Raw genomic sequence first — 10,909 nt, forward strand, 5'->3', positions numbered from 1 at the left:
CCTGCAGTTGTGTCCCCTTCCCAGGAGCGGCACAGGGCAGAACTCCAGCCCTTCTGCCCCCTTTGCCCTTCACGCGGCTTTGTTCCCACGTCTGCCCCCCGCCCTGCTGTGCCCGCTCGCCCCCGCTGCCCACCCCGGGGAGGCCGAGGGTCCGGGCCGGCGTCCCCATGGCAGGGCCCTTTGCGTGTCTGTCAGGGGTGGCGCAGCAGGCGCTCCCGCGCCCGAGCTGGCCCTGGTCTGGCGGCAGGGTGCCCGCGCTGGGGGTTACCTGCGTGTGTCAATGTCTCCCCGCAGGGCAGCTTGGAGGATGGGCGGATCATCGACACCTCGCTCTCGCGGGACCCCCTGCAGGTGGAGCTGGGTAAAAAACAGGTGATCCCTGGTACGTGAGCCTGGGCCCCAATGGCGGGAGGAGGCTGGGCTGGGCCTCCAGAGATCTGGGCTCTCTGCCGTTGACTGCGTGCGTGCCCTTGGCCGTCACTTAACCTCTTTCGGGCCTTTTTCCCCACCGCCCCAGCAAGGTGGGGGGGGGCTGCTCTCAGTCAGGGCCTGTGCAGCGCCTGGCACGATGTCGGTGGGGGCCTGTGCAGCGCCTGGCGCGACAGGGGCCTCTAGGTACTACGGACACACTAACTGCAGTGAAAGGTGCAGGTCTCCGTTGGCGTCTGCTGGAAGGATCAGGTGCCCCACGGGCCCCCTGCCCTGCTCCGAATCCAGCTGCCCCTGGAACGCACCGACATGTTCCCCTGCCTGTCCTCTCGGCAGTGACAGTCTGTGAAGGGGCCACTGCCCTTTGCCGATGTTTGTGTGACAGAACCTCCCCTCCCACGTCCAGCCCTTGCAGATGTTCCGCCGGGTCCGGGGCGGGGGGGGGGGGGGGAGTATTAGGTATTCCCCGGCTTGGCCCAGGCTCCGATTGGGAGGCTTCTCTCGTAACCCTGCTGAATGATCAGACCTCTCTAGATCCCTGGCTCCCACTTCCTTGGCACCCCGGCCCGCGCCGTCCCTGCCTCATAGGGGCAGCTTTCAGCAGCTTAGCCCCCTGGTGCCGTGAGCCTGCCAGAGCTCAGCGGGGCCGGGGGCTCGGAAGGGAGGCCTCCTGCAAGAGGGGGCGGGGAGAGGAGCCATCCCAAAGAGGCCCCGTCACCCAGGAGGGTAGGAAGCCTTTCAGAGAATCCCCCTGATTTGTGTCTCTTCTTCTGTGGTTTTTCCCTCCTCCCAGGCTTGGAGCAAAGCTTGCTAGACATGTGCGTTGGGTAAGTGAGGCCCTGGCTTGCTAGCGAGAGCAGTGGTGGTGTGGCTGGGAAAAGGCATCCTGGCTCAGTGCTCTCAGCCAAAGCAATAGACAAGCTGGGGATCCTCGGCGCTCCCCTTCCGCTCCGGTACGGGGCTTCCCACGGGGCTGGATCAGCGGAGTGGGCAGGGGGCTGGAGACGCAAACATGGTGTGTGCTCATCTCCAGGAGCAGGAAGGGGGCTCTCTGCCTGCCCTCTGGGCTGGGCTGCCCACTGGGGGCAGGGGCGAGGCGCTCCCTTCCTGCGGACTGGGTTTCTGCAGGCAGGTGCAGGTGGTTGGGCCTGCAGGCACTTGGAGACGAGCATGCAGCTCTGACACTAGCCCACCCAGGGCTGGATGCGAAACCAGGCAGGAAGCTGCTCTCCGTCACTGAGCCAGTGCCCCAACCACCTGCCGCTGGACGTGCTGCCTTGGAGAGGAGGCCTTAATGCATTCTCGTTATTTTAACACCTCCGGGCCCTTCTCCTTGGACACGGGCTGGTACCCTCAGCATCCTGCCCACAGCCCAGCTCTATCGCTTACGTTCTACCCATGTACAATTTCAGTTTGATTCGGCATTAGGCACTTCTTGTCCTGAACTGTGATGGAGTTGTGCTGGGTGGCTGCTGTGCTCCACCCCAGCAGTGGTCGCACTTCCCTGGTGGATGGGGTGCCTTGGGCAGGGGATGCTGCGTGCGAATGGCAGGGCTGTGGCTATGCTGCCAAAGGGCAGAAGGTTGGGCCCTTGCTCTGATGTGCCTCTCCCTCTGCCTGGCAGGGAGAAGCGGAGGGTGATCATCCCGCCTCAGCTGGCTTACGGCAAGCGAGGATCCCCACCTGCTGTCCCAGGTAACTGCCGCCTCTGCGTCTGCCCAGCCTGGCTGGATGTGGGATCTTCCTTAACTGGCCTGAGTCTCAGAGCCAAGCCCTGGTGCCCCCCACCCCAGGGCAGAGAGCACTAGGCTGCTGTTAGGTCCCCCCCAGTCCTCTGGTTACCCAGCAACACCTGCTACAGATTCTGCTCCCTGGTGAATTCAGTGCCAGGCTGACGGACAGCCCCGGAGCTGGACGTTGTGGCCCGCCAAGGAGCGAGGGAGCTCGGGCTCTGTAGCCCCTTCAGTCCTTGGCTTGCCTGGAGAGGCTGCCAGAGCTGACGTGACAGGGCTGGGACTCCCCAGAGCTGCAGCTGCCTCTGGTTTGCTCTGGGCAGGGCAGCGTGCGGGTACCCTGCTCTGGGGGAGCAGTGCTGTCTGGTGCCCTCCCATGAGCTTGGGCAGTGACCACATGCCCAGTGCCAGCTGTGTCAGGACCACTCCCACCTCTGCCGTGTGTGCGGGGGAGCCCAGCTCAGCCATGCCCCCTCTCTCCCCAGCTGACGCCGTGCTGCAGTTCGACGTGGAGCTGGTTGGCCTCTCCCGGGCCAGCTACTGGCAGAAGGTGACGAATGACGTGCTGCCCCTGCTCTGCATCGGGCTGATCCCGGCTCTGCTGGGCCTGATTGGCTACCACCTCTACCACAAGGCCAGCAGCTCCCGGGGGGCCAAGAAGAGGCTCAAGGAGGAGAAGAGAAACAAGGCCAAAAAGAAATAAACGTCCCCTCCCCACAGTATCAGCACCTGCTCCGTGGCTGCTTTTGTCAGGGTCCCTGGGGAAGAGGGCCTGGGGGAAGCCCTTTGCTCCCCTCCGAAGGGGGGCTGGAGCAGCAGGACCGGCTTGAACCTGGCCAAGCCAGCTGACAGGGCAGGAGAGTGAAGGCATCTCACTCACAGTGGCCACCTGCCTGCCCTTTCCCAGGATCAGGCAATCCCAGGGCCGTGCTTCCCTGGGGCAGGGCCTGGCCTGGAGGCTGCAGAACTGCACCAGGGTCACCAGCCTGCCTTGGCAACGCGGGGGTAGAGCCCTGTGCCTGGATGCCCCTCGGCTCCCCTACACTCCCCTGTCAGGCGTCACCACTGCGATCAGTACAACCCTTTAATGGCAGCTTCCTATGGGCACGGAGTGGGACAGCACCGCCGGGGAAGCGCTTGCCGCTCCTCACGCCCGACTCTCCCAGCCACGCGCGCCAGGCACAAGCTGCCGCAGCTCACAGAGCGCAGTTCCCAGCATGCCCCGGGCTGGGCAGGTGGGCGGCTCACAGGATGTGTGGCACCTCGTGGGCAGCCTCGATGACATTGTGAAGGGGCCGTTTTCGGTGGGCTTTGCCGGCGGGCCCAGGCGCACGGGGCTTGTGGTTGAGGATGAGCAGCGGGTTGAGCCGGCTGAGCACCTCGTCGCTCACCGAGATCCCGTCCAGGTACTGCTTGAGCAGCAGGCGCAGCTTCTGGTTCTCCTGGCGCAGCACTACCTTCTCCCGCTCCAGAGACAGCTGCTCCAGCTTCACCTTGTTGTACCTTTGCCAGAAGTGCTCCAGGCCCAGGTAATCCTGCATCAGCTGCAGTTGGAAGGACAGAGGAGAGCTGAGGGGGGGCTCCCACAATACACCCCATCTGGTTCTGCTTGTCCCCTCAATTAAAGAGTGCATGGTTCTCAGCAACCTTCTCCCCAGCCGCCCAGTGCGGCACACGCTCCACCAGCTATGCCAGCCTGCCTCTAGGCACCCCCAGCGTCTGGGTCCCTGCCCTCCTTCCAGCACCCTGATGGGGAGGGAGGGGGTCCAGGTTTCACCCCTTACCTGGGCCAGCTGCTCCCCAGGCTTCTCCAGGGAGACTTGCTCCAGCTCCTCCTGCTCCTCCCTGCTCAGCGAGGAGGCGTAGAATGGCAGCACCTTCTCCTCCTCGGTCTCCAGCTTCCGACACATCTCGGCCAGCCTCAGGGTGAGCTCTGCCTGCGGGGCAAGCGAGGCCTTAGCGGGCCGGTTGGGGACAGCTCGGCGAACAGTCTGCTCTGGACACCAGGAGGGGGCGCTTTTCCTGGGGGGTGCTGGATTGTGTTGACAACGCAGGGGTACGGCAGGAGAAGTGTCTCCCTGGGGCCAGGAAGGGATGATGGATTTGGGGGAAGCAAGTCTCCCACCAGCCAGGCTGCATGGCTGGGACTTCTCTCTCCTGTCTGTCCTGGACAGGGGCAGCTGTGAGCTGCATTTGGCCAGTGCTACTCCAGGCATGCATGGGAGAGCAGGGCCCCCGTGGGCGGGGCAGAGGCCTCTCCTGCAGGGCTAGGGGAACTCCGGCCTTTACCTTTTCTAGGACGCCCCTTAGCTTCTTCAGGGCAGTGCTGCTCTCCAGGGTGAGCTTGGCCAGGTTGCTCCTGGCCTTGGCCCTGGCCTGGTTCATCTGGCTCTTGAGCTTCTGCAGCTGCTTGAGCACAACCTCCTTCTCCTCGTGCACGCGCCGGTTCTGCTCCTCGGCCTCCCGCATGTGTGCCGCGATCTTGCCTTTCAGGATGCCAATGGAGTCCTGGCAGGGAAATGGCGCCCGGAGCAGTCAGTGAGTTGCTCAGCACACCGGGAACCCCACGACCCCCCAAGAAGGCCTGTTTCCTACAGCTAGGGCTTGGGGTGGGGCAGCCTCACTGACCTGAATTTTCTGCAGCTTCTTCATCTGCATCTCAATTTCCTTGGAGCTCTTCTCATCCTTCAGCTTGAGGGCCTCAAATGCAATCTTCCGGTCCTCTGTTGCCTCGGTGTAGTTCTTCAGTGCCTGCTGGAACCGCTTCCACAGCTCCTCCACTGTGCCCTCCAGCTGCACACGCAGATAGTGCTTCTCCTCCAGGTTCTGGGGGGGGAGACATGTTAGCCCCTTGTCACGGAGTGTGGGGGGACTCAGGGCCCTGCACCCCCGGCGTCCTGCGATTCACCATGACTCTCAGCCAGCCAGTAAAGCAGAAGGTTTATTTAGACGACAGGAATACAGTCCAAGACAGGTCTTGCAGGCACAGACAACAGGACCCCCTCAGTTAGGTCCATCTTGGGGTCCCCGGGCACCCTAGCCCCCTTAGGGGATCAGAGCCCTGTCTGCCCCAAGTCCCAGTCACTAGCCAGCTTCTCCAACTCTCCTTGTTCAGTCTCCCGGGCCAAGGTGTCACCTCGCCTCCCCCCCTTCCTGGGTTCTCATGTTACATGCTCAGGTATTCTCCTTCAGTCATTCACCCATCCCCCAATGCAGACCATCCTAGCCACACTCCCCTGTCAGCATTCACAGACTACTTTAAGAACAGTCTCAGTTCGTCACACCCCTCACCCACCCTGAGCCACCAGCGTCCCCTCCCCTGACTCCCCAGGCCAGCCATGCCTGCAGAGCCCACCCCAAGGGCAGGAACCCAAACCCCAGGAGGGGAGCTCCCCCTCTCCAGTCCCACTGGGACTGGGCAGCCCCCTAAGCTGGCAGTGGGGAGGACCTTGTGGTAGAGATGGACTCTTGCCCATACCCTGTGCCTTAGCAAGCCCTGCACACATAGGAGTGTGAGGAGGAGGGGCTCCTCACCAGAGTCCGCCACCAGCTGCTGGCTGAAGAACCAGAGGAAGGCTGGTGTCACCAAGCCCCTCCCCTGCCCCAGGCTGGCATGGAGCAGCCTCAGCCCAGACCTTGTTCTTGACGTCGTCCCTGGTGCTCTGGAAGTCCAGCTTGGCCTCGTATTCGCTCTCACTGAAGTTCTGCTCCAGGGCCAGCAGCACATCCCGCAGGTAGCGGCTCTCCTTGTCATGGTGCTCGATGATCATCATCCTGGGGAAGCCGCAGATGAGCCGCCAGGGGTGAGCCAGCATGGCCCGCGGCGGGGAGGGGAGAGCAGCTGATGGCTACCCAGAGAGCTCTGGGGAGCTGCTCCACGGGGGGCTACAGCTGGGGCTCAGCACAAGAGCATCATGGCCAGGGATGAGGGCTCATGGCCCTGGGGCACCATCAAGCTGCCTCCCCATCCCTATGTTCATCACCTGCCTGTCTGTGCCCTCCCCCAAAGTGGGCAATCCTCCCCCCCCCCCCCCCCCCCCCCCCCCCCCCGTACCTTTCTGTCTCAAACTCCTTCTTCAGGGCCTCCAGCTCGGTGTTGTAATCCTCATCCAGGTACCTCAGGCGGCACCGCTGGAGCTGCAGCAACTGGTCGATGTTGTGCAGGTGGCTGCACAGGGCATGAGTGTACTGCGCCTCTGCCTCGGACAGGTCCCTGGCCAGCGACTGTATGGATGACAAAGAACACTCAGGCGCTGCAGCGCCGGCCCCAGAGCCTCCGAGCGCTGTTACCCCAGCGAGCTCAGCGGCAGCGAGGGCTGCAGGGCGCATGGGACCCTGGTTTGAGCACGTTTGCCCTCCTGCAGCACTTCCTCTCCTTGGGGGGGCATTGCTAGCCACTCTTCCAGCCCTGTTCATGGACCCACAGCGCTATGCACCCCTCCCAGCTCACCCAGCTGGGACCCCCACTGCTTACCCGGATGACACTGTCCTTGCAGTCCACCACCCGCTCAAAGGTCTGGCTCAGGATCTCAATGTCCTTGCGCAGTTCTCTGGCCTTGACTTCCCGCAGCACCGTGCGCCACTGCAGGTTGATTTTATTCAGGTTGAGGGCGCTGTTGTGCTCCTCCTTCGCCAGCTTGTCCTGCGGGGCGGGTCACAAAGTTACACTGGCCGGGTGGGAGCACATCCCAACCACCTACCGGTATCTAACTAGTTCAAGGGGAACCTGCAGCCCCAAGCGCTGCGCAAGCTCCAGAGACTCCGCCAGCTCCCAGCAGCGTGCGACAGAAGGACTGACGGGGACGCCCATCACGTACCACACTGGTTCAGCATTACGAGGGGAGAGCCCGGCGCAGTCTGGGCAGAGAGCCTGGCTCACGCGGGAGAACGAGGCCCCGGAACGACAGCTCCCTTGGGGGGGACGTTTCAGAAGCAAAATTGTAGGTTTCGATTGTTGGCCCAAAAGTCGACATTTTCTGTCGAATGCCCCCACCCTCCCCAAGCCATTTTCCTGCCCAGCTCCAGGTTCCAGCTCGGCTCCCAGCGCCCAGGGGGCAATTCGCAGGGGGCACTAAACGGGCCCTGGAGTGGGGCACCCCGCCCCGCCTGCGCCCCGGGCCTCGCCTTCAGGAACTGGGTGAGCATGTCCTCCTTCTTCTTGCTCAGCTCCTCCTCCGCCAGCATCTTCTGCTGCATCAGCAGCAACCGCTCCTCCTCGCTCAGCACGGCCGCCTTGTGCCCCTTGCGCCCCTTCTTCGGCATGGCGGCGGGGCTGGGGGGAGCCGGGTCAGATGCTGCCAAGGGGGCGCCCCCCACCCCGCCCCGGGCCCCCGGTCCGAACCCCCCCCCCCCTGCAGATGGCCCCCTCCCCCCCTGGGCCCCCTGCCTCCAGCGTGCCCCCTATGGGCCCTCTGCCCCCATGAGCCCCCCACGGGCCCCCTCCCCCCACGGGCCCTCTGCCTCCAGGGGCCCCTCCCCCCAGGGTGCCCCCTATGGGCCCCCTGCCTCCAGCGTGCCCCTCCCCCCACGGGCCCCCTGTCCCCCACGGGCCCCCCATGGGCCCCCTGCCCCCAGGGGCCCTCCCCCTGCAGATGGCCCTCTGCCCCCCCCCCCCCCCCCCCCCTGGTCCCCCCCCCCGCAGCAAGTCGCGTCCCTCTGTCTCCTAGCAACAGCCGCTTCCTTTGGAGGGGCGGCCCCTGCGGCCCGGGCGCTGACGAGCGGTCGCTCTGGGAAAGAGGGAGGCCTCAGGCTGGAGTGAGCGACCCCTGCGCCTGGAGGACCCGCCGTGAGGTGGGGGAGGGGTTGGGGGAGGGGGGAGGGGATTGCAGTGAGGGGGAGGAGTTAGTGGGGGAAGGGGATTGCAGGGGGGGGTGGGTTAGTGGGGGGAGGGGGAGGGGGAAGGGGATTGCAGGGGAGGGGGATGGGTTAGTGGGGGGAGGGGGTGGGGGATTGCAGGGGAGGGGATAGCGGGTGCGGGGGGTGGGGAAGGGGATAGCGGGGGAGGGGGGACAGGAGAAGCAGGAGGAAACAGTTCCCTGACCGCTTGCAGGTGCAGCCTGGCCCCCCTGGCTCCAGGCCCCTCTCCCACCTGTGAGCGTCCCTGCACCTGCAACCCTCCCCCCCCACACACACACACTGTCCTGTCCAGCCCCCCTGGACATCCCTCCCCCACTGCCACTCCCCTCGCATGCTGCCAGCCTCTTCCTCTTTTTGGGTGGAGCCTGTTCCCATGGTGGCGCTAGGAGCCCTGGTACCAGCTGCTGCTGGACCCAGCGCAGGGCCGAGCCCTGCAGAGCAGAGCTCCGCATCCCGGGCCCTGCCAGCTCCGCCATGGGCACAGAGGGATCCCGGCCAGGGGAGACGCCAGCGGGGGCCGAGGATCCAAAAATATCAGTAGTGGCCAGTTCCAGAGCTCCCTGGTGGGAAGGAGCCTGGGCTAGCGAGTCAGAGAAGGAAGCCAGGACTCCTGGGTTCTCTTCCCACGCTGTCCGGTGGTTAGAGCAGGGGCAAGAGCCAGGACTCCTGGGTTCTCTTCCCATGCTTTGGTAGGGGAATGCTGTCCGGTGGTTGGGGCAGGAGCCAGGACTCCTGGGTTCTACTCAAGGCTCGGCCATTGACTCACCATGTGACCTTGGGGGAGGCACATCCCCTCTCTGTGCTTCAATTTCCTCATCTGACCAACCCCCCAGGGCAGGTGAGGTTCAGTTCTGCTGTGGAGCCCCCCTTGGGTGGGGTGCTGGGATTGATTCTTCTCGAACCCAGTGCTGCCCACAAGCCCAAGGGGGATCAGCATAGAGGTGTCTCTAAGGGCCCCCCGCCATGCTCCCCACCCCACTACCCTGTCCCCGTCAAGTGGCTGCTTTGGCATTGCAGGTGCTTGACAAAGGACAGCCAGCAGAGAGCACGGTGCCCATGCAGAATGAAGGGGGGGGCTCATAGTGTTGGGGATGGGGGGTGGAGATTCAGGACCCCAGGCTGTCCTGCAGCTGAGAGCCATGAAGCCCAGAGACGGAGGCAGGTGGGTTTGAGGCTGGGACTCAGCTGTGTCAGTTATTAACAATACCGGTGGCTGTCATTGCCTGGCCCTGCAAAGCGCTAGGAACCCAGTCAGCCCCCTTCTGTGCTGAGCCCCCGGCAGGCGGAGCTGGAGCTGGTAAACCAGGTGTCAGGCATTCCCCTGCCAGGCCGCGAGCGGCCTTGGGTTCAGACTGGCTGGCTCAGGGGGGAAATGGGGCACAGGGTTTTGCCCTCTGGTGGCACCGGCTGTGCTCCAGCCCCAGGTCACGAGTGACCCAAAGTCATCCCTGCCCGGGGTGCAGAATGGGCTTGGGGGTCTTCGGTCAGTTCCCGCTTCCCAGGCTCCCACATCAGTCAGACCCTTCATGATTAGTCACCTCGTCCATTGCCCCCGTGGTAAAGGTCAGGGTGGGGAGACCAGGACGCTGGGGCGTGGGGCAGCTCTGCCCTTGGCCCCTCACCCCATCAATCCCCCTCCCAGGCTGGCTTGGTTCCTTGGTAGGGGGACACCTTGCCCCGGGGGTGGGGTAGCCATGTACATGCACCTGCCCGGGGGAGGGGGGAATTGGGGTTATTCTTTCGCTATTGTTTTAATGTGGGGTGTTTTTTTTGCAGCACTGTTGTCATGGTAACTGGCTTGGGTTTAATTATATGAAGAGAGGCCAAATCCTCTCCCTCCCTGCATCATTTTATGCCCTCGCCCCCCCCGCCCCCTTCCCCCGTTTGGGGCCAGTCCAATTTGGCCCATTGCAGAGTCTGGGCCAGGAAGGGAGGAACCAAGAGTCGACCTGTCCCTGAGGTTGGGGGCACTTGGATCCCACGGCAGGATCCCGTCTCCCCATAACGCCCAGCCAGCTCGCCTCCCAGAGCATGGGGCTCAGAGCTTCCCCCCTCCCCTCCATGGCTCTCCAGCATATCTGCATTTCCTCCTGATGGGAAAAGCACCCGCAGGAAGCCGGAGTCCTGGAATTTCTGAGCCGTTCTGTGCAATCTCGGGACTTCCCCCGGCCGTCCCCCAGCTGCATGGCTCACTCAGCCCTCCCCCTCCTTTTCCCACCTTGGGGGCTTGCCCCCGGCCCCCGGGGGGGGGGGGCCCCGGGGGGGGGGGGGGGGGGGGATTTGTGGAACAAATGGCCGGGACTGGCACAGGCAATTCCATCCCGATCCCTCCAGGGTCTGGCTTGGCCCAGGGCACCAGCGCCTCCTGCTGGGAGAGTCCGGGCCTGCAGCAGCTGCCGGACACAGGGGACTTGGGGTCTTCACAGAAGCCGCATCAGCCCCCGCCTCTTTCCAGCTGCCCTATGTTCCCGAGCAGACGGGCAGCGGGGGCGAGACAGCAACCCAGGGCGTGCTGTCCCATGGCTGAGGAGCAGCCCTAAAATAACCACCCCCCTCCTGGCTACTCCAGTCCCGGTCTCTTCCAGCAGGAGGCGCTGTACAGACGGGCTAGCACGGTGCACTAGGTCCTAGGACGAGCCAGACCCTGATGTGTTCCAGGCCAGCAGCTCCCATGTCTAGACCAGGATCGTTATGGCCTCGGAGGGACCCCTGGAAAGAGTCAGGTTCAGATCTGTTCTTCTGGAGGCCGCTGAACAAAAGCTGCCAACCTGCCAGCCCCTGAGAGAGCCACTCCCCGGCACCTGCCCCCAGCTGCCAGCCGGGGGATTCATTGCCAAGGGATTTGCATGGGTGAGTAGCAGCAGCGCTGTTTACCGTCCAGGCTGGAGAGT

At 64.2% G+C, this 10,909-nt stretch overlaps 2 protein-coding genes across 2 annotated transcripts; one reads left to right on the forward strand and one right to left on the reverse strand.

The window, feature by feature from the left end:
- Positions 1–2,887, forward strand: FKBP11 (FKBP prolyl isomerase 11). Its single transcript, XM_026659635.2, has 4 exons — positions 1–382; positions 1,223–1,256; positions 2,054–2,124; positions 2,648–2,887. Exons 2-4 carry the CDS (start codon positions 1,246–1,248, stop codon positions 2,863–2,865), a joined length of 300 nt encoding a protein of 99 aa, XP_026515420.1. The 5' UTR covers positions 1–382; positions 1,223–1,245; the 3' UTR covers positions 2,866–2,887.
- A 4-nt stretch (positions 2,888–2,891) lies between these two features.
- Positions 2,892–7,424, reverse strand: CCDC65 (coiled-coil domain containing 65). Its single transcript, XM_026659636.2, has 8 exons — positions 7,287–7,424; positions 6,637–6,804; positions 6,217–6,386; positions 5,798–5,936; positions 4,791–4,988; positions 4,452–4,670; positions 3,947–4,099; positions 2,892–3,706 (listed from the first exon to the last, which is right to left on the reverse strand). Exons 1-8 carry the CDS (start codon positions 7,422–7,424, stop codon positions 3,407–3,409), a joined length of 1,485 nt encoding a protein of 494 aa, XP_026515421.1. The 3' UTR covers positions 2,892–3,406.
- Between the last annotated feature and the right edge of the window lie 3,485 nt (positions 7,425–10,909).

Source organism: Terrapene carolina, unplaced genomic scaffold (assembly GCF_002925995.2).
Source record: "Terrapene carolina triunguis isolate 2854851 unplaced genomic scaffold, T_m_triunguis-2.0 Scaffold641, whole genome shotgun sequence".
Taxonomy (NCBI): domain Eukaryota; kingdom Metazoa; phylum Chordata; order Testudines; family Emydidae; genus Terrapene; species Terrapene triunguis.

Excerpts from the sequence above, each read along its gene's own strand:
- FKBP11 (XM_026659635.2), top strand. Across the intron at positions 2,125-2,647 it reads ATCCCCACCTGCTGTCCCAG|CTGACGCCGTGCTGCAGTTC; the intron begins GTAACTGCCGCC and ends CTCTCTCCCCAG.
- CCDC65 (XM_026659636.2), bottom strand. The coding sequence starts at position 7,424 with ATGCCGAAGAAGGGGCGCAAGGGGCACAAGGCGGCCGTGCTGAGCGAG. Across the intron at positions 5,937-6,216 it reads AAGGAGTTTGAGACAGAAAG|GATGATGATCATCGAGCACC; the intron begins GTACGGGGGGGG and ends CGGCTTCCCCAG. Across the intron at positions 4,989-5,797 it reads GGGACGACGTCAAGAACAAG|AACCTGGAGGAGAAGCACTA; the intron begins GTCTGGGCTGAG and ends CTCCCCCCCCAG.